The 23503-nt window shown below is 36.2% G+C and overlaps 1 protein-coding gene across 2 annotated transcripts; it reads right to left on the reverse strand.

The window, feature by feature from the left end:
- Positions 1-1077: 1077 nt before the first annotated feature.
- On the reverse strand, positions 1078-7440 carry LOC132296503 (U-box domain-containing protein 43-like). Of its 2 annotated transcripts, none has more exons than XM_059794704.1 (4): positions 7055-7440; positions 4897-6257; positions 3635-3953; positions 1078-2982 (listed from the first exon to the last, which is right to left on the reverse strand). In XM_059794704.1, exons 2-4 carry the CDS (start codon positions 6124-6126, stop codon positions 1487-1489), a joined length of 3045 nt encoding a protein of 1014 aa, XP_059650687.1. In that variant the 5' UTR covers positions 6127-6257; positions 7055-7440; the 3' UTR covers positions 1078-1486. The 2 variants fall into 2 exon arrangements, with proteins under 2 accessions (XP_059650687.1, XP_059650685.1); XM_059794702.1 differs by having other exon boundaries at positions 4897-6273.
- Between the last annotated feature and the right edge of the window lie 16063 nt (positions 7441-23503).

A 23503-nucleotide genomic window follows, 5' to 3' on the forward strand; every position in this document is an offset into this window, starting at 1 on the left:
AATATTTTAAAGTTAATTTGTGAAAATAAGTGTCATTTCACAGCCCAAACAATGCGATCATGTGGGAAGACACAATCACTCCAATACAATCATGTGGGAAGACACAATCCCCGTCTCTTGGGACCCAACGTCTTTCTGGCTTGACCCTTATTGGCGTGTGCACGCTCTTCCCAATTCTGACTAGGAATTGGCTCTGATGCCATCAATAAGGGTTCGACTCACGCTGTGTAGATATTACTCACATTGTACACTTTTCGTATTTATGATTTTCAAAACGCGTCTATACAGATAGGGGGCATCCCCTTATAAGTGTTAACATCTTCACCCCACAATGCGATATGTCACACAAGAACACCAACCAAGATCCACAAGAGTGGACTAGATTCCTAAGACTCTCATAGCATGATGCAGCAGGTCCTAATTTTGGGTCTAATTCCTGTAAGTTGATCCATTCAAACCGTCTACTTACAAAGAAAAGTGATATCACATCCAACAATAAGGATCAATGATCATAATCAGGAAAGAGAAAGGCAAAATTGGTCATACTTGTAAAGAAAAGTGATACCACAAAACTATCACTCTGACTCCTCAAACATATATTATATATATCAATGGTAAAATTTATTTCATCTTAAATATTATACAAGTCAAGTAGTTAATCATTTAAATCTACTACTGTAAAATTAATATATGCGAGCCTCTGTCACAACTTTCTTCCTTTTTGTTTTCACTTCTCTCTCTACATATAAACATTTAGATGTACCAGTTTATTTAAATTCCAATACATGTTGACCGGGATATACATAGAGAGAGCAAGAGATATATTTATCTAAAGAAACAATCCATTAAACAGAGCAAGAAACATCGGCGGCCGCCGCATAACAGACTCGAATAAAATCAGTATAAATTGGTTATTACGGTTCACGCATCAGACTTGAAAAAGAGCCGTCAGCCGATATGACAAACCATGCTTGCAATACAAACATTAAGAAGTAATTACTATATAATTTTCCATAGCATGTGCTCTAGTTTTTTAACGATCAAGCATGAAAGCGGTAAAAATATGAAACACAAGAATACACAACTACAACAATGCAAAACACAGAAAAATCAAAATCCACAACCAAAAAAAAGAATTACAGGTTTACAAGAGTGCTCAATCTCTCCTCTTTGCAGTCAGTCCTATTACAGACATTGCCAACAATAGCTATATGTTTGCATTCTTCTTCCCCATTAGAGTAAATTTGCACTAGGGAATAGGGGTAACAGTGAAAGATGTGATGATCTTCAGGGAATTTGATACAGGTATTAATGAACATAGGAATAGTAGGTTTCATATTTGAATCAAATAAAAGAGAAAACAAAATGAACTATCAAGTGGAAGTAATAAAGCATTTACTTGTACTAAATATACTTGATGCAGTGGACAGTCAATTACTTCCAGAAAATGTTGGATAAATCTATTACAGTGTGATCACAAGGATTTTCACCCGTGAAGTCCAGGATTTAGGGATCTTGATGATCTTGAAGAACGGTCAATGAGTGAAAAGACTTTAGCAGCCTTCCTCTGAAGATGTCCCTCCTCACGAATGCTACCTGTAGACAGGAGAGAAAGCGGTAACCTAGCTGTTGATCCATAGTATTCCACCATTTCCTTCGACATAAAAACACTCTCCAACAGCCCCAAAGCCTCTTCCTTCAAAGAACCCGTACCCCAAGTCAAAATGTCCAATATGGGGTTAATGGCACCATACTCATGCAGGACATTGGCTCCTCTTTGAGGAGAGTCCTTCCGAATCAGAGTGTGAAGTGCCTGAATTGCTTCATAAGATGTTGCATGCTCCTTCTCTTGTAAGATTGTCACCAGCTCAGGCAAAGCATTTGCCTCCAACATACAAAATGAAGTAGACACACTGCAGATACCCCCGTGTGCTGAGCATACAGGGTCATGTGCCCGATGGAAACACCAGCAGCCAAATTTTCGGGACACAACAGTGAGTTTTGGACTGCTTGCAGAAAGGTTGCCAATGAGAGCTGCTGCTCTTGCTTTTGCCGTCACTGAACCACTCCTGAGGAAATTTACGAGCAAAGGATATGTTCCTTGATCAACCACAATCTGCTGTGACTCAAGATTTGTGGGATTTGTGAACCTGAAGAGAGCACTTAAAGCATTTTCTATTGCTTCCATGGTGCCACATCTTAAGACTTTTATGATAGCGTTTGGTCCATCTAATTTGATTAACTTTATCGTGAGAGATTCTTCAGACTTTGGAAGATTGGCTAATAAACCAGCTGCAGCCATCTGAACGTCCTTGTTACTTTCATTCTCAAGATAACCCACTAAAGCCTCTAGTCTCCTCGGCTTGAGAAGGTATTCAACAACTCCTTGTGGCTCGTGCTGGGAGAAGAGGAAGAGAAGATTTATTGCAACCTGCTGGATTTCAAGATTGGAGTCATCAAGAAGAGGAAGGACTACAGAAACACCATTGGCAGTGAGCACGGCCGTCTTAATGTGCTTAGCATCAGATTGACAAATTCCAAGAAGGGCACGCAGAGCAGGCCTCCTGACATTGTCGGATGTGCTTTGGTTTTGTTGGAAATCTAACAAGTTGGTGATGATTCGCTCTAACTCAAGTTCAGTCCCATTCTCATCAACAAAGAATTTAGTTCCATCACCATTCGAAGAAAGTCTATCAAGGACTTCAGAGCATTTAGCAATAATAATTGTCCGAATGTGGGAAGAGAACATCAGTTCCAGAACAAGACGAACTCCACCAGCAGCAGCAATAAGTTTCTTGTTTTCATGATGGCCCAATAACTTCACCAATGCAGATAAGGACAATTCTTTTGATTCAATATCACCAGATGCCATTTCGAGCAAAGGAGGTATTACCCCTTCCTCACCAAGGAGCTTTATATTCTGCTCAGCCAGTTCCATACCAACAAGTGCTCTTGCCATCGATCTCCTTGACGATTCCGACCCTGAAAAATATGAGAATGATCTAACTTTAGAGTTTAGATCAACTTTATGTCAAAAACGAATTTAACTATGGACTACAGCTTTTTATTTGATGCTAAACAGGACAAAGAAGATCTTATGTCATATTAACACGAGAGAAAAGAATAATTTACCAACACAATCTAGTACACACACACACAATATAACCCAGCACAGATGACAGAACAACAAAATCAGGCTATCAGCACTCTTTGACCTCCCACTTGAAAGGAGATAATACCATTGCTCAAATAGAAGCGGAAAGGAGCCCCCATGTTTCATTCTTGAGTTTTGTTTGCTGAATTCTTTCAAAAAGAAATTCAGCTCTAAATTCATCAACTGCCGTGTTTGATTCTCTTTGTCATAATTTGGGATGATGGCTTTCTGGAAACCATGTTAAAAGCAAAATGGCATGATATAATATCAATATGCTTTCACTAACTGATGAACATAATTTTTTTCTCTTTTTTTGGAGGGTGGGGGACGATTTGTTGCAAACACGTACAAAATCTACTGATTGTTGTGGGAAAACATTCCCCAACCTGGAACTGTGCAATCAATAAGTTTATACAAATTATATTAGACATCACAATGAAATGTATTCCCAGATAAACCAAAAGGAATGGGTTCACTAACCTTGAAGAATATGATCAGTAAGTGGTTTATACCAGTCCGCCTTTGCAGCACGAATAATATTTTCCTCATCTTCATCACAAAGCTTCATCAAGATTTCATTTGCTTTCTCTGCTGACTCCCTCACTGGACCCTTCAGGAGGGAAACAAGGAAAAGAATTGCACTGCATTGCTGAGAAAGTTTGCTGCAAACAGACATGTTCCAACCAGATCTCTCTCGCAATAACTCATATAGCAGCTCGACTGCAGCATCTGAAATGCCTGAATCACACCCTAAGCATGGAATGATACATTTAAACCACAGGGACTCCGCCACTATATCCTATAAAAATTTATTTAAAAAGTTAGTCTTAGAATAATGTGAAGCAAGCTTCATTTTTTTTTTTTTTTTTTTTTTTTTTTTTTTTTTTTTTTTTCTCTCTTTTTTTTCAAAATAGACAAAGAAAACTGTGAAACTTTATAGGAACTCAAGCTCACAAATCTAGTCATGATATAGTTCAGTCAAAAAAGAATTTCTTTTCTTTTTTTCAAACGTCATAGAGAATTCCTTTCACACCTAGCAACTTCACATAAACGATTGTCATACCAGTGGCAATAGTTACATGAAACAACACTGAATATGCAAGTTCTTTTTATGAGTATTAGGTATATTGCTTCTCATGTACTCCATCTATAAATAATACCAGAAATATTTTGAATCCAAATGTCACATATTTTTCTGATATACTACTAATAAACCCTGAATTCAACCAAGATTGTGATATGGACTATTGTTGTAGGAATTGCTAGCACAAAAAGAGAAGCAAGGACAACGACTTCAGGCAAAATGCATATGAGTTGAAGCCTGAAGGAAGGTTGCTCTATGACAACTATAAGGCTAGCTATGCTTTTGACTACAAAATGTTGGATAATTAACAGCGAATAAATGCTAAAAGAAAAAACAAGAAGGCAATGTAACCAAAATCAGGGCAGTGCGATGCACTAGTGACAATGCAAGTAAAGATAAGACTAAGAAAGCAAATGCATCACATGATAAGATGAAGAAACATATTTAGAATTGTTTGTCCGTGTGCAACATAGATCAACTAATGCCACTGACATGGAGGAATGAGTTAATTCAACTCGAAGGAGCTAAAAGGACAAAAGGAAGGTGAAAGAGAAGCTATGAAAAAGAACATGTTTTCCTTGTATTTAATAAAGGGTTGATATAATGAACTCAGTATAGTTGGAATTAAGGGGAGTTGACTTGAGATAGGACTGCTAACCTTATTTCTTGCGTGTCCTTCGGTTATTTCCTTTAAGGTTATTAATATCTTTCTTTTCATATTATTGTTGTGTGAAGTTTCAATGATTGAGACAATGATATCAGTAAGGCCACCAATGGAAATCCAGTCTTTGTTGATAGAATTTTCTCTCATGAGCCCCTGTATTTGGCCAAGTGCCTCTTCCACAGACGAGTCCACATTAGATAGCAGTTTTGCCTTGCAGGATCTGATTTTGATGCAATAGTTGAGTTCTTTCCACTCCTGGATCGATTGTCTAAGCTGAAGGTTAGACCTATAAGAAAAATCCTCAAGGGGATCACCCGTGTCTGGATCAGTCTTCTCCCCACTGTCAAACCAAGCTTCCAGTGCTTTTCTCTCACACGCAGTACCTGTGCATAGGCTGACAGGATCAACCATCACATCTCCAGTTATACAACAAGTGAAAGCTTTGAACGGTCTAATATATTCTTCTCTTGGATTGTATCCCTCTATGACCTGAAGCCTTTGGAAATACAGCTTCTTAATTTCTTCATAATCCCTTGCAGCATCAGCTCGAGAGAGCAGCTCAATAACCTGCTCCAACAAATAAACTTCAGCCCTTTCTTTCCTATTGGCAGCTTCTTCCTTTTCTCTTTTGAAGCTTTCCAGCTCTTTGCTTATCTCCAAGGGTTCAACTACCCCAACTGCCCTTGCTATTTCTTTAAGGATGTCATTAGCAAAACCCTGGTCAAATTTCTGCTCCGCAAGACCCTGATTCAACTTGTCAACAATTTGGAGCCGAGACTGACAAGTCTCAAATTCTGCTCTTTGCATCTCATTTTGTAACCTATTCACCTGGTCAGATATACCTGATAGGACTTCAGTGTTTGCAAGGGATAAAGCATCCAATGACTTTCCAATATCCCTTGTGACATCTTGTACCTCCTTGACAATATGTCGGCACTTGACCAGCAAGTAGAAACGGGTTCGACTTTTATACTTCTCAACCAAGTTATTAGCTTTCTTGACATCTGCCTCAAGGAACTCCAAAGCTTGCCTAGCAGCTGGTGAATCATTCAGTTTTTGAAGCTGCAATTCCCTTAGAACAGCTTCGATATCGAAAAGATGCTTTGACAAAACCTTAAAACTTTCTTTCTCGAAGACAACATCTTTGGCAGCTTGAGCTGTTTTAATGACCTGGTGTGTAAGCAGAGCCAAGATGGTACCAATCGGTATGAGCTCCACTGCCATTGGATTATTCTAACCAAATTCTTTATCAAAACCAAAGACTTTGGATCATATCCTCGACTTAAAATCAAAGCTTATAAACCACAGCACATATTCCGCTTTCAGCAACATATTTACCTACTTTCCTCTTTTGCCTGCATTTTCTAACTTCTGTTAACAGAAAACAAGAAATCAATCCAATAAACCTGTAAACAGAACTCTCATGTTCTTTTTTATACATAACACAAATTTGAGAGGAAGTGAGTAAAAACAAAAATAAAGTTTATACAAGCAAAAAAATATAACTCATAATTGGCCAAGGGCAGAACAAAAGAGAAAAATACGCCATCAAATTTAAAAGCATAGACCTTGTTCCTAAAATCAAATTAAGGCCCAATTCCATTCAGTTTTACACTCCAAGCTACAGTAAGTAGTTACAAAATAAGGTTTCAAAATGAAGAAAAATAACCTAGAAGATAATTTTTAGGTCCTAACCAAATTGAAAAGGTCCCATTGTCCAAAAAACCAAGTTCAATTAGATGCAAATATCAACATATTATTTGAAATCCTAGTTGTAGTTACTTCCTAGGAAACAAAACATAATGAGAGAATAGTTCACTAATTGAATTCAACCAAACAATACACTCAGAAAGAACAATAAATAAAGGTTATGGTGAGAAAATGCAGCTCCTACAACACATTTCTATAATTTAGGTGAAAGACCCAGGCTTTAAATAAACTGATCAAAACCCACAAGTGAAAAATCAAATAATATACTGAAAATTACTCTTAAGTATAAAAAATAGAAGAGAAACCTTTGTTTCAATTGGTTTTCCATGGAACCAAACACATAAAGGATATAGTTAATTCCATGTTCTCAATCTATTCCAAACAAGAAATTCACTAGAAAGAAAGAAAGTCAAAACACACAAAAATGGGTTGAGAAACTTACCTCCACAAGCGCTCAGGGTATCTCCCAGAAGAGCTTGAATTCGCAAAGATTGGCACTTGCTAACACATGAAGACTTATTTGTACAAGTCAATGAGTCCCCAGAACATTATGAACGCAAATTTAGTCTCTGATGTTTCATTTCGTTTTCAGTACGCAGGGCAGTGAAGTTTCTGAGGGATTCAGTTGAATAGTGCTCCCACGGTATTTTATATTTTTTGCCCTTTCCGGTCAAGTTTCAAAGCTACAACTTTTTTTCTTTTTCTTTTAAGATAAACTACCTACTTTACAGCTGTCACCTTTTTTTTCTTTTTTAAATCTAACCAGCTGTCACTTTGGGAATATGCAGCATTTGATTTTTAATTAGCCTTTTTGGGAATATGCAGCATTTGGGGTGTTATGGGTTAATTTGGAGAGTCTACAATACTTCGGGTATTATATTATCGGGTCTTTCAATTATCGGTCCTAGGGATGGTAATTTTTGCTGCCCCACCGGGGCTCCGCCCTGTCCCGCCCCATTAATATCGGAATATGGAAACAAATTTTATACCGTTGGGGAAGGTACAGATACATTTTTTGTACCTGTCGCGGGTCACGGGGCGGGGACGGGTTCTGATTCATATCCGCCCCGCCCCGTTATATACAATTCTTTAAATTTTAAAATATATATATATATATATATATATACATACATACATACATACATATTATAAGTTACTCTATATAAGTTATAACCCTAATGCATAGTAGCAGTGCCTCCACATCCGCAAGTTCATAACACAGGGGTTGGCGCATCTTACCCAAAAACCAAACTCTCGGTCCACTTAGGCAGTTGAGATCAATGATTCATTTGAATCTCTGGTAAGATCTCTTGATTCTCTTCAAGTTTTTCCTGCGTACTTGAGGCTTGGGTGACCTGCGCAACACGACTTAGAGAGAAGATCTGGGTTTTATTAATGGAGAAAGGTGAGGAGAAAGAGGGTTGTGGTGGTGAATAGTGGTGGGTTTGTCTTCTGACGAAGGAGTAGAGTAGGAGAGAGATTGGTAAGAAGAAAATCCATTACTTTTTAGTCTATCAGTTGATGTCTGGACTCAATTTACCATTTCACAATTCATGAGAGAGGGAGAGACACTAGCGACGACTTTGTTAGTGCTCTTTGAGTCGATTTAGGTTTGTTCTTATTTTTTTCAATTGCTGATTCTACATATAATATTTTGGTACTGATTTTTCTTGGAGTTTGGTTGAAATTTTTTTCTCTTGCTAATTTGATGAATACGCCAAAGGTAAATTGTTTATTTGTTTGTTTGATTTTTCTTTTTCATAATTTTTAGTACTATGGAAGACATGGGTAACCGCATATGCCAATGGATTGATATATATGTTATTCTAGTAGTCAAAAAAGGAAGAAAAAAAAATGTTAACGGGGCGGGCACGGGTATTGTCATCTCCCAACAGGGCGGGGATGGACTTGAGAATTCAACCCGTCCCGGGGCATGGGGCGGGTATGGATTTGTCACTAAACAGACGGGGCGGGGACGGGTTTAGCCAAACCCGCTCCAAACCCGCCCCGTTGCCATCCCTATTCGGTCCCACTGTCAAAATCAAAGACTAAGAAGCTCAGGGGTATGGTATCCCCGTGTATTATAGACTTTCACGTTAACTTTGGGGTCCAATACGGAGATTTTGCTCATTAATTAGCCTGTACACGTTAAATGAGAGATTTTTTTATGCACAGACGGTGAATTAGGGGTTATTCTAAGAGGATAAGACTTTGTTACTCACCGGCGAGTAATTTTTCTAATTTTATAATTACAGACTATTTGTGCATTTGTGATTGGACCACGTCAGCTGCCAGTCGAGACTTAACTACTCGCCGGTGAGTAGCAAAGTCTTATCCTTTTGGAATAACCCCTAATTCACCATCTGTGCATGACATACTTACCGGTGAGTAGGCCAGTCTTTGTCCATTCTAAAATGCCTAACACTATCATAAGAAGCAAAAAATTAAAATGTAATTAAAAAATTGGAAGAATTGTTGACTCTTTTAATGTTTACTAATAGACTACAAGTTCAACTTTGTGCTTAACTTTGTGTTATAAAATAATTAGGTGTCTCGCCAAACCGAGGACAAAAGACAAATTTAAGTTTGTGAAACGTAACTAGATTGAACCCGGATTTATGAAATAAAGTCGTGCAAGGTTCATTGGCCTCTACACCTAGAGGGAGAGTGAATGGGCCTTGCAAAACTCTTTAAAAATTCAGTTATAAATTAAAACAATCAATATGTGGTTAATATTGAAAAAAAAAAACTTTGCTTATCTTGTTATAATTTGCAAGAGTGACAAGTGATTAATAATTTAAATTATAAAAGCATCCAACTATAAAGAAATAAATTAAGTAAAACAATAATCATGAACACTAAGGACTTGCTTGGTTTGTAACTATGAAAACAGTTTTCTGTTCTCAGAAAACTATACAAAATTCTGCTTGGTTCAGTTTTCTGAAAACTGTTTTCTGCAAACTCAATTATAAAAAAAGGCCTATTTTCAGAGATCAGTCTTTTATTGTTCTATGAAAACTGTTCTCTATTTTCTGAGTTTCCGATAACTATTTTCAAAATTACAAATCAAGCAGGCCCTAAATTTTTATGTGAAAAATGTTAAAAAATATATGCTTTAATTGACATTTAAGATATAACTAACCTTATACTAATATGCCATGAGATAATTAATAATATGCTAAAAATAATTAATTAAATATTCAACTCAATATTTAATTAAACATGCAAATTAAAAAGTAATAAAATAATAATAATAAATAAAGAACCTAGACCGAGGTTAGTATTAAATACTATATCCTTAAGATAATTTAAGCCCCGCATGGTGCTGACGGACTCTGTGACACTTGTCTCTCAGGATATAACAGTTTACATCCACCAGTAAAAGCACTACAAACTCGTGAATACAGCAAAACTCCTCTGTGTAATACTCTTTCTGACTTAAAAATTCATTTATACTATATAAATGCTAAATTGAGTGCAATTCGAACCAAATGGTTTGGACCAATCTTAATATTGCTCAATGAAATTCGATTAGAGTCTAAGTGGCTCGTACCACTTAACCTATAGTTTGAATCCACTTGGGTTAGGTTCAAGTCTAGAGAGGGAGAAAGAAGAAAATGAATTGAATGAATTACAAATGGCAACCCATTGGGGTATTTATAGAATATAAGTGTCTTTTCGGATTGGGTGTGTCTCTTCATCATTGGACATAACTATTTATATGTGTCTCTCCATCACTGGACACACCATTTATATGTATCTCTTCATCATTGGACACAACCATTTATATGTGTCTATTCATCACTGGATACTCCCACTGCAATAGTGCAATGGTTCACATTGAATAGGTTATGTCTGTCAATTTTGAGTTGCATCTTTTCATCCCATAACCAACCAGTGATCACACATGTTCAGTCAAAGGCATCCGTTGATGACTAATGAAATAATTTTCATTCAAAAATTCTAACAATCCCCCGCATGAATGGAAATTGGGTGCTTAAATGCAAATGATGATCATGCAGATACTAGAGAGAGTATAGTCGGAAAGTTACTGCATTGGGATAGATAGCTTTTGGTCTTGAACTTTCCTTAGTGTATTACTATCGGATTTACGGGCTAACTAATGAACGTGATATCTTGAACTGTTCATCCGTTGATGTAAACCAAGACAATAACAAACACACAGTTCCCTTCCTCACAGAGTGGGTTCTCATTGTTATGTTCATTTTAACCCTAAACAACTCCTGGTATTCAATGACTGCTCTAGAAAACTTAACATTTATAGTTCTCATAGAAGCGGTCTGACTTCACACTCATATAGGTGACTTTTTATTAAGAGTATCCTACCATACCCCACTTGAATTTTCAAGGTATAAGAGTCATTAAAAGCGTAGCTTATCCTAATCCTCGCTGTAGGTAGCACTGTCTCATCATAGAAATGGGTAAAATATTTATTTCTTCGCAATGCTTCTGATAAGTCATTCAAAATTTATATTGTCCCTTTGAACCTAGATCTTGGGATCTCCGGTCAGCTAAGTTGGGTGTCCATTAAGATGACTCATTAGCTTTCAGCTTTAACCCCATTTCCCTCGATGATCTGTGATAAGCGCTGAAAAGTGCACATTTAAATCCCTTAATCTTGAATGTTCTAGGACCTTATTTAATCTTATTTTTCCGTTTTAGTACTAATTTATGTTTTTGTCGATTTTTAGGTCAATAAGGTTCAAACAGGCTAATTTCAGTCCATTAAGACTTTTTTGGAGTCAAACGAAGTCTTGGTGAGAAGCTGGAGCAAAAGGAGGCTGATGCTGAAAACTGCCAAGTTGGATCGATCATAGTGTGATCGATTGAACCCTGATCGATCACATTATACCTTTGAACGATCACACTATACCTCTGATCGATCACACTGTTGGTTGGATCGATCGAACTGTTCGCAGAAGTTATAAAAAAAAACAGATCTAAAGCTCATTTCGAACCAACTCGGGCTGTGCTTGAAAGGGGAGATCCTAGGGCCGAGTTCTCACATTTTTGGGCTCTAAAAGCCTTGTATATAAAAGGGATTGAACCATTTTTGTGGAGAGATTCATATTTTTACATTGTCATTGATATATATTGTTATAGTTTCTCTCTCTAGAAAATTAGAGATTAAGGTTAGAAGAAAAGAGGGAAATGGAGGTACATCTCAAGAACACGTCTCTAGATCCACATATTCTCTATCTCTAGAGCTTCAAAGAAAAAAAAAAAAAAAAAAAAAAAAAAAAAAAAAAAAAAAAAAAAAAAAAAAAGAAGGAAGAAGAAGATGGTGCCATGTTTGGAGCTTGCCCTTAAGGGCTTCATGACCACATCCACCTCCTTCATGATTGGTTAGGCTCTTTACTTAGGGCTTGGATGAGCCCTAAGTCTTGTGTAATCTAAACCCTTGTATTTCTATTTTTGGGGATTTATATATATATTGTTGTGATTAGTGGTTAGCCTTGAGATTGTTAATTCAATTATTTCTAGTGATTCTTTATTTTAATTACATGTTGTCTTATATGTGATTATTTGGGAATTGATCTCTACACTAGATTCTCTATGTTGGTTGCATATCTATGTGTGATTAATTAAGAATTTAGTGATGGCTAAGCATGGTTTTCATTGAATGGGTTTGTTAATTAATTTGATGGATTATACTTATACTTGATGGGTTGTTCTACAATTTAATTTATGTTTGTAGATAGGTAGACAATCTATTCTTGATTTGATACTTCACACTTATTATTGCAAATTCTATGATTCTCTAGATTGATGTATGCTCTCATTAGACTTATTTTGTTAACTAATTGATGGATTATATCTTTGTCTTAGTGGGTTGTTCTACACTTAGTTTACTTATTGGTTAGGTAGGCAATTCACTCTTGCATTAGATAGTTCACACTTTTACATGCAAATTGTGTTTATGTTTGTGGCCACATCTAGATTGCAATAATGTATTCCTCATTAATGGAAAGCAAGTGGTTAATTACATGAGCTTAGTGGTGATTCCAACACCCTAAGACCTCTTTTCATATCTCTTAAATCCTTATCTCTCACTAATTTACTTTACTTGCATTTTAATTAATTGCATCTTAGTGTGATCAAACAACCAACCTTCATTTGCAATCTTTTGATACGCTAGAGTCGAAGTTAAATTCCAACACGTATAATCCCTACGGACGATCCCTACTCGCTATACTTCATTAGTCGTAGTGGTGGTTTTATAAATGTAAATTTGACTAGAAAGGCTTCTTAAACCATAATCATATTTTGACCTTGCGAAGCGACCTCTCACATTACAAAGTTCGTTTTCTAAACACATAGAAAAGGGGCTCATCAATCTGTACAATTACTCTCTAGTACAACCCTCTATTTTATATGTGGCCACGTGGTTGTATATATAAATATTATTCTCTGCAGAGATTTCCCCAGTTGAGAGCAAATGTATACTTTGTGCCATAAAATTGCTTACTATTAGCAATATTATTTTCTTTAGTGGCACAGGTGTAAACTTACTTTGAAATGTCCTCTAGGTGAAGTCTATTGACTTTCCTGTTTGATTTATTCAAAGTTTTATTCAAAAAAAAAAATTTTTTTGATTATTTTAAAAGACATATAACTACACCTTTAATATTAAAGGCATATCCACTATTGGATTTAAAGTCTTTAAGATCCCACATCCAAATTACGTCACTGTTACACCTCCAATTTAGTTAGATACGTCGATCTATGCAATAACTAACTTAGGGTGTATTTCAACTACCTATTTATTGCTTTTAAGTGATCATATCCTGGATTGAAAATGTGCAATTAATCACAATTATTAAGATGTCTTACAATCACAATCAGTGATATACTTTGACTAGTATTTATATTTGAGATTTACATTTATAAATGTAATGACCCGGTCATTTTTAATCCTTTCATCTTCTCAGATTTTCACGGATATATTTTTTTTTTTCTTTTCGTTGATCTTTTCCTTTTTAAGTTCGATTTCTTGTCACTTAGTGTCATCTTGAGTGCTCGGGAATGGTTTCCGAGACTCTTTTCCCTGAATTGACGACTTCCTTTAAGGACCGAGTCATTTTCACATTTTTACTTTTGTGACACTATTTACTTTCGTCTTTTTCTCGGCTGTCACTTGTTGGCATAACCTCACTTTTCATGTTCGGATTTGATTCTGGTTTTGTATGCATCCACGATATTTAAATTCCATGCTATGTGTATTTTTACTTTCCTAGAAAAGCATGCTAAGTGTTTACTTTTCTTGTAAAGGGTATAGATGTATAACCCTTTTGTAATATTCTAAACTTGAGGGGTTTTGTGTAATTAAATAAAGTAATTATTTTTCATTTTAGGGACCATTTTGCAATTTAATTTGGAAGATATTTTAGAAAATGACCTTTTTGCAATTTTTAAAAAGTGTGACAAGTGTCACACTCTCATTGGTCTACTTGTTGACATTTGTGTGGAAACACTTTGATGCTTTGGATGATGACATGTGGAGGGTGGAGATTGGTGCACTTGTTGGCTTAGGATTGGTGCACTTGTTGGCTTGGATGGTTGACAAGTGTAGGCTTGAAATTAAGCCTAGGATGAAGCCTTGGATGAGTGACAAGTGTAGGCTTGGGATTAAGTCTTGCAAATTACTTTTGGGACACTTTGGGATTATGGTTTTAAGGAGGGGTTTTTGTGCAATTGACCATAGTTGTGTGTGTTGACCATGGTGTAGGAACACATAGTGAGTGGAGGATTTCTATTTCCTCCACTCACCCATTTTTCACCTTATGTCATTTCTTTCTCATCACAAACCCTAGCCTCCATGGATGGATCTTGAAGCCTTAAGCTTTGACCTTGATTTTTGAGGGCCTTCCACTCACCTTAGACCATGAAGCTTGGAACACTTTTTGTTCTCCTCATCCTCCTCTTCATAACCTTAGAAGGGTTTGCCATTTTGTGTTGATTTGGCCTTGGATTCTAGAGAGACACTTCTCTAATGAGGTAGGGGATGTTATAGGGTTATATGTTTGTTAACTTGCATGTTTTTTATGCTTATATGACTTGTATGATTGTGTTGTATTAATTTGAGAAATTATGATTAATAGTAGTTTGCTTATAACTCACTTTTGACTTGGTATATGACATGGCCATGACTTGATCTTTGTTGTATATTAATTTGGAATGATTTGAATAGGTTTTCAAATCTAGAGATTTAATGAATTTAATTTGATATAAATTCTAGTAAATTATGTATTGCTTGTATCCTATTTTGGACTTGATAGATGGTATGACTATGACTTAGTGCTTGTTATATATTTATTTGGAATCATTTGAGTGACTTTTGAAAATTAGAGATTTAATTAATTTAGGATTAATTAAATTCTACATGATGGTATCTTGCCCATTTTGCATTTTTTATTTGATATATGTAATGACCATGATATGTCTTTTAACATATATTATTTTGAGGCCATTTGGAAATGAATTGAAATCTAGAGAGTTTAATTATTTTCATTTAATTAAACTATCTCTTATTGTTCCATGGATTCAAGCATGTTTTAGAAGTTGCTTCTATATTAGAATTATGGACTTAGACTTGTTGTATATTCACTTGGTTATGTTTGGAGCATTGAGTAACATTATTGTTATATTTATATTCATATTCATAAGATCATGTTTTCTTTATGGAATATATTCTTGTCTTGTGTAATGAGTTGCACACTTTATTTTTGACATCTTCCATGCCATAATAGTGGTGGACTTAGAGCATGTATTGTATGTATTTACAAATTTGGTTGTGCGTGGTTGATAGTTGGTTATCTTGTATATACATGTTGATATATACGTTGTTGCACAACTTGTTGATTTTGGAAACTTGGGGATGTCATTGTTTGGCTACGGCTAGGACGTGGTTCTAGTACGGGGAATAGTCCCTCTATGTAGTCTAGTGCGCACATAGGGCGGCTACCCGTGGGCTAGAAACCCTAAAGTAACTTTGGTGTCGGTCTGATCCGGCATGATGTCTAAGTATCCACCTTGTTTGATTTCGCATTTCAATTCCAAGTTGATAACTAGATGATGTTGTAACTTGTTGTTCCATATTTGATTTTCCATCTTAAGTTTCAAGATGTTAATTTTGAGAATTCGTGCTTTATGCGTTGTATTGGAAGTTCCAATGGTAGTTAAATTGCATCGATATTGTGATTTGTGTTTTTATGTTCAAATGTAGTTTAGAAATGATCTTATAGACTCATTTGGAACATAGATTCTAGGTGGCATGAACCATCTTAGTTGATTCGTATTTTAGATTTCAAGTTGATGGCTTTGAGAATCTATGTCTTGTTGTCTTGTATAGCATGCTTCTATGTTGTTTGAATTGCATGGACGATGTGAATTATGTTAGAAATGATCTAGGTCTTACCCTTGACATAGACGTTAGGTGGCATGAACCCTTTAACATGGTTCACCTTAAGGTGATAAAATTGTAAAAAGTTAGGTCGATGCATACTCATCTCCTACGAGTAGCTTTATGTTACTCACCCACATTGTGGGGACATTTTTCAGGTACAGGCATCAAGGTTAAGTTTCTTATCATGCTTGAATGATTTGTGGACTTGAAGACTTCCATTCTTGTGAAGGTTGGCTTGAAAAGCCATTTGTAGCCTTTTATGTCAAAAATGTGTATATTTGATTCCATATATGTAATGTGTACATGAGTACACTCTTTACAATGTATTCGACATGTATAAGATGAGGCCGGAGGCCAATGACATGTATTTCGTATCCTATGTAATTTATGACTTCATGAAATATTATGAAATTATTGAAAATGTTAAGTTATTGCTTCCCCATGTTTGCATCGGGTGTGGGAATTCCATTTTGATTCTTCCATAGGATCTCATTAGTCATGTATGAAGTGTGGCCAAGGGCCAAATGGTCATTTGATGTCATTCGTTAGTTTTGAATTCCGAATTTTCATTCCAAGTTCCATTTTTGTCATTTTGGCCGTTGGGGGGTCGGATTTTGCATCGGCGGTATTTTTAAGCCGTGGATCATTGTAGCACGTCCAAATAGATAAGTTACGTCTGCGTTCATGATCGTTTCCGGAAAAAACACTTTCGTTTGCGTTTTGAGCCTCCTACGGATTCATTTCCCCTTTTGTTGAAAAATCTTGCTTAGGGGAATTTTGGGGATTTTCTTTGGGAAATAAATTCCGTTCTCGACTTTGTCACATGGAAAATGTGATTTTAGGGGGAGTTTCCTTTTCGTGTTTTTCCTAAAAATGTCATCTTGACCTCATAAACCGCGCTCCAAGTTCATTTTGCTGCTAAAAGCACTGTTCCTGCAATTTTTGAGGTTCCAGACCACCCCACTGCTCCATTTGGCAGGCCCCCGTAGTGTTCTGGTGGGCGCTCGCTACTTTCTGTCGTATTTGGCGGGCCCCCGCAAGTTTTTGGCAGGCCCCCGCGGATATTGTTCCTGCACTGGACACTTTTCTTCAACAGGCCATATCTCACTCGTTTTAAGTTGGAATTGGTCCGTTCTTGAGTTTAAACTAACCGTGTCGAAATAAGCTTTCCAATGGTACCAATTATAGATTTAGATTCCAATTGTAACTCAAGTTATTAATGTTTTAGTAAGGTAGTGTTAGATTTTGGTCCGAACCGAGATAGGGTTTCCCTTCCTTCGACTTCGGGACTTGATATCTTTTCCGTCCGGACTCCGAATCAGGTGATTCTTGAGTCTAACTTCATTAATTTTTTGTTATCTTTCCAATGGTATGCTTGGTAGCATCCATTTCTCTGTGAAATGACTATTTTGCCCGTAGGTCCATTCTTGTCCGTTTTTTAAACGTCGCTTCCGCATTTGTTTTCTTTGGGTTCCGTGACCTCATTGAGGGTCACATTTGTGTCTTAGGGATGTGTTGTGTCTCTTGAGACTATTGTTTCATCTTTTTCTTCCACATTCTGGATCCAGTTCGGGTCACACATGACACATTGGGTTGAAAATTCCAAGGTCGTTACAATAAAAGTCAGCTAGGGTTTTGTTATCATAACTAGTATTATCTCAGTCTTATTCTATTGAGAATATACTATATTATCTGATATTAAATCTTTCATATCAAATATACTAGTTAGTACATCATCAATGTTTTTTAAGGCATACAATGACTTGTATCACATTTACGTCACTATCTCGATTCTTGCTTTAATCCACTTGAGGACTGACTTAGAAGCTTGCGCACTTAAGTCTTTAGTTAGAACAATCAACTCCTCTAATTTTCCCATTAAATATTTTTCCTCATAGGAAACAACATGCACTACTGTTATAATACTATAAATGATTTTTTATTCTATCCTAAATCTCTTAGGACTCGGAACCCCCCACATTTATAAGTATTTCACTTAAGATGAGATGTCTCGTAGCAAATTTCATCTATGGATAATATCTACACCACAACTTTGGGATAATCTTGAAACTGTATTTATTATGGTTTTTTAACTCTTGAAATACCATACGGATAGTCGTGTGCAGGCTAATTGATTGTGACTCTGATGGTTTTGTAGGATTTGATCCGATTAATTTTTGAACCGTGTTTTTGAGACTTGTAGTTGTATATTTGTTTGTACCTTTGGTTATTTAGGTGATCTTTTGATCCTATGATATTTTGATTGTGATCGTTGTTAAGGTTTAGCCTTCCTTAGATATTATTGGGGCCAAAACGTTTGGGGAGATAGATCGTGTTTGTTTTTTATGATTGGATGCTTGGTCATGTGGTAATATGACTTGATTTTTACGGGGTTGGATTGAGAAACTGTGGCATCTCAGGATTCGATGTGCTAGATGATGATGTAGGACTTCTTTCTTAGGTTATATACACCTTCGGGGTTGTGTTCAGTGTTTAAGATTTGATATGTAACGTGGTCATGTGGCCATCATTCTTTTAAGGGCATGTCATATCATGAGCACGCGGGTGCAAATGACATAGGGATGGGGCCACTCTTGGCAGAGGTTGTTGTGTGCGTTGTGTTATGAGCACGCGAGTGCAAGTGGCATTGGTTTGTGCATTTTCTTTCAGTTTTGGCGTCATTGGTGTAGTATGTTGTGTGGGATACTCGAAGATGTACTCCGTAGTTATCCTGAGTTGGCTTTCTGTTTTGTCGAGGCCGGATTTCGGGAACGAAATCCCTTTAAGGTGGAAAGGTTGTAAGGACCGTGTCTTCTTTTTCCTTTTTCAATTTTCCATCATTCATTTTTTTTATTATTTAATTAGTTGATTTATTCTTTTTCTGCATTGCCTTAGGGTTTTACTGCGCCAAAGGTAGGCTTCGACGCTCGGAAATGATTTTTGGCACCACGTGCATTACATTATATTATCTTTTACAATCCGCGTATGTCTTAATTTCATTGTAAAACATGCTCGTTTATTTTCAATTTTCCAAGGGTATGGATACATGGTTTCTTTGGAAATATTTTCGTTTTTCGGGGTGTTTTGCGTAATTAAGTTTTTGGGATATTTTGTCTTAGGGACCCTTTTTACAATTATTATTTGAGATATTTGGAAGAGAGACTAAATTGTAATTTTTAAAAGATGTGACAAGTGTCACACTTTCCTTGGGGACACTTTTCATCTTTTGGGTGAAGCACTTGAAGGCTTAGGATGATGACACATGTAGACTTGGGATTTAGCCTTGTGAGAAGGCATTGGATGGTGACATGTGTAAGGTGAAGATTCACCCATTTGTTTGCCTATGGTTTGTGAACTTGTTGGTTTAGGATGAGGGCAAGTGTAGGGCTTAGATTAAGCTTTGAGATGAGGTCTTTGATCTTGACAAGGATTAATTCTTGTGAGGGTGTGTGAGATTATGACAAGTGGAGGGTGGAGATTAGGTGTGTGTGTGTGTGTGTGTGTGTGAGGTAGTGCTAGTGTAGTGAAAATATGTGTGTATAGCCTAAGTTAGTGGAAAAATACATCTTTTTCCACTAACTTCTTCTTCTTCTTCCTCACATCCTCTCTAGCCACCACCATTGATGCATAGCTTGGACCTTGATTTCATACACCTTCCCCTCACTTTTTCACCTCACCATAGAAAGGTTTTCACTTCCTTAGAGCATCACCTTGGAGGCCTTGTTCTTGGAATTTCCATTGCACCATTTTCACTTGGATTCTAGAGCTTCTTTACTCTAGCAAGGTAGGTAATGTCCTATGTTTATACTCTTAGTGTCTTAATGCTTAATTTGGGGTTAATATATGTTGTATGCTTGTTTTTAATTTCTAGGGTTGCATATAGGTTGTTATTGTGTATGATGAACCTAGGGTTTCATATTGTTATAGCTTGCATATAACCAATATTTTGTGTTTGTGTTGTTTCATTTTGAAGTAATCTAAAATCTAGTGATTTTCATACGTAGAGATTACTTAATTTTTGTATAAAGCATGCCTATAAATTCAATACTATGTTGATGTTGAATTAAGGACTTGAAACTTTTTATGTAATGAGATGGATGGATTTCATAAGTCGACAAGTTTATGGTAGCTTAGTGATTCACATTGTGGACTTGCATTCCTTATAAATGCCATTGTAGTTGAAGACTTAGGGCATGTTTTGTGTGAATCCCTATGTGGTTGTGCACGGAAGGTGGTTTAATGCATTTTACTTATGTGTATAAGTTGTACATTGATTGTTGATTTTGGAAAACTTGGGGCGTCGACCTTGTGACATGGCTAGAGTATGGCTCTAGTGCGGGAGGTATGAGTTTTCCCCATATAGTGCGCACTTAGGTGGTTCCTAGCGGGTTAGTGCCCAAAATAACTCCATTGCGTTCATTTGATCCGACGAAGGCGTCTAAGTATTCCGTTTAGTTTGATTTCACTTTCATTTACAAGTGAACATTACTTTTGAATTTGTAGCTTGTTGAGTTCACTTGTTGTGAATAGTGCATAACATGTTTCAATTGTAGCTTGTTGAGTTCACTTGTTGTGAATGGTGTATAACATGATTCAATTGTAGCTTTAGGATAAACTTTAGCTTCCCCTTAAACGTAGACGTTAGGTGGCATGATCCGTATAAATCCGATTTATATTAAACTTGCAAATTCATTAAAATTTTAGGTTATACGCATATGTTTTTCCAACGAGTAATGCAAGTTACTCATCCTACTTGATTGGGTTATTTTCAGGTAAGGAGACTTTGTTTGGGATACACAACATCCCTAGATTGGCTTGGTCACATTAGATTACCTTTTGTGTATATTTATCATGAAAGTGTTAGCATGTTTTGCCTATCTTTTGTAGTTGTAAAGTATAACTTGTTAGGAGCATGACTTGCTTCTTTTTGGGTATGTAATGTAAGCTTGGATGGTATATTTTGATTATACTTCAAAATGTATGTAATGAGGCCAAGGGCCAATCTCTTTTGGTTGAATGGAATGTATAAGAAATTTCATCATGTTTTAGCTTCTATGACATTGCATTATGTTGAGGGCATTTTCGTCATTTCCCCTTACATGTCAATTGTGGTTTTGGACCATGGTTGATCATAAGACTCAATTTTAGGGGGGTCACTTAACAAACTTAGAGCATGGCTACTATTCATTGACTTTTTTTCAAAAACTGAACCAACCATTCTGGGACTTCCAAAGGTCTTATGGATCTATTTGAACTTCATAAATTCAATTTAGGTCTTTTAAAAACCTCCTGAAGTACCATTTTCTTTCCTTGGGCAGTAACTTTGTATTTTGGCGGGTGCCCACAGGATTTGGCGTCTACCTGCAGTGTTAGCATGGCGGTCCCTTTCGCGACCACCCGCTTCCTATGCTCGATTTTTGGCAGCCTTGACACCCAATTTTGTTTTGGCCATAACTCTTTCGTCCAGACTCTGAATCAAGTGATTCTTGAGTCTAATCTTATTAATTTTTACTTTTATATCCAATGGTATGCACGGTAACATCCATTCCTATGTGAAAAGACCATTTTACCCCTGGTTAGGTAACTTAACCGTTTTAAAACCCTAACTTCTGTATTTGTTTCTTTCGAGTCTTATAACTTCTCGAGAAGTTATTTTGGCATCTTAGAGATGATATTCATCTCTAGAGACCACTTCATTTTCTTTCGCTTCCGCATTTGGGATCCTTTATCGGGTCAGTTTCGGGTTATTCACGGACCGTCACAATCCTAACATGCATCCTAAAGAAGGTTTATAAATAGGTGAGGGTCTCACCTGCCACACTAAGCACCAAGTTAATGATGTAAGCACTCTAATACTAGAGTGTTGCTAGTGTGAGCTTGTAAATAGTTTAATTTTACTTTTTGGTACAAATATGAAAAATAAAAATAAGTTTTGAGAACGCAAATAATATTGTTTTAAGTAATAGATTCCTTATGAAAGGTGTGTCACCCACGTATGCAGTTTTTTTGAAATTATGTAGAATAACCAATGAAGTTGTTGTTGGTTTTCTATTCTTTAAAACCCAATAGAAAAAAGGGTAAAGTTGTTGTTGGGCAAAATAGGAATGTAAAAGTCGTTTCTTTCACGTGAAAATATATTAGTTTTGGTGTCTTTGTATCAAAAAATTTGGGAAAAAATAATTGGTGTGTTCGGGACCTAGTGCTCAAAATGATGTAAAAAGTGTGAGTGTGTGAAGTGGCCACCACATTTAAAAATTTATAAGAACCACTAAACACTTATATTAGGTAGTATGAAGTGAGTAAGGATTGTCTCAAGGGATTTGTAAGGTATTCAGAATCAAAGTTGGATTAGTAGGTCTAATGATCAAAGAGAGTGGTTTGTTGGTTGAATTAAGCTACAATTCAATTAAAACATGGAAAGGAAAACAATCTAAAAGTATTAGGGTGTAGAGAATGAGAGAGAGAGGTCTTAGGGTATAGAGTTCACCACTAAGCTCCACCTTTCTAAACAACTAGCATTTGTCAATTTAGGGGGATTCAATGTTGTAAATCAAGTGTGTGTGTGCATGTGTGTTAACAATTGAAACAATAAGCATAGATGACAAAACAAGCATAAATTATCTACCTAAACTAGTGTATAGTACAACTCATCAAGTTAAGCCATTAACCATTCAATAAACCCACAATTGATGCACATAAAAATCTAGAGAAATGTACTACTTGCAATCATAAGTATGAATCATCAAACACAAGCATGGATTGTCTACCTATCTATGAATTTAAAGGCAACTACACTACAATTATACTAATGACAAGAAAATTAAATTAATTAAGCTAATGATGTAGAACAACCCATCAAGTATAAGTATCATCAAATAAATTACAAGGGTAGCCAATAAGCACCATGCCTTAACCATCATTAAATTCACAATTCCAACACACATAGACATGCATCAAATTTATAGAATCTAATGTAAAAACAAAATCATCCATTCCATAACACATAGACATGTTAATAAAATTAAAAGATTAATTGGAAGAATTGATCCATACAAATCATGTAAAAACTCAAGATCTATATATAATCATAGGTCAAAATATCATTTACAATAAGAATCCCCTAAAAATAACAAAATACTAAAGTTTAGGAGGCAAACCTAGGGTTATCTTTAGCCCCAAGAAGAGGATCTAGCCACTCATGGTTGTTATTGTCCAACCCTCAAGGGCTATCTTCAATGTAAGCTCCATCTTCTTCCTTTTTGCTTTGCTTAAGAACCCTAATCTAGAGAGAGAAAACTATACTAATTTTATGCTAAAAATTATAACAAAGTGTGGAACCTTTACAAATGGTTCAATTACATTTTAAATACTAGCTCTTTTGAATGGTCTCTAAGTCAAGAAATGGCCTTTCATTGTGCAATCTCGCAGCCCCAAGTTAAGTGGAATTCGAGCGCGCTCGGGAAT

Source organism: Cornus florida, unplaced genomic scaffold, assembly GCF_030987335.1.
Source record: "Cornus florida cultivar Cherokee Brave unplaced genomic scaffold, ASM3098733v1 CherokeeBrave_3.0.0_Hap2_Chr01, whole genome shotgun sequence".
Taxonomy (NCBI): domain Eukaryota; kingdom Viridiplantae; phylum Streptophyta; class Magnoliopsida; order Cornales; family Cornaceae; genus Cornus; species Cornus florida.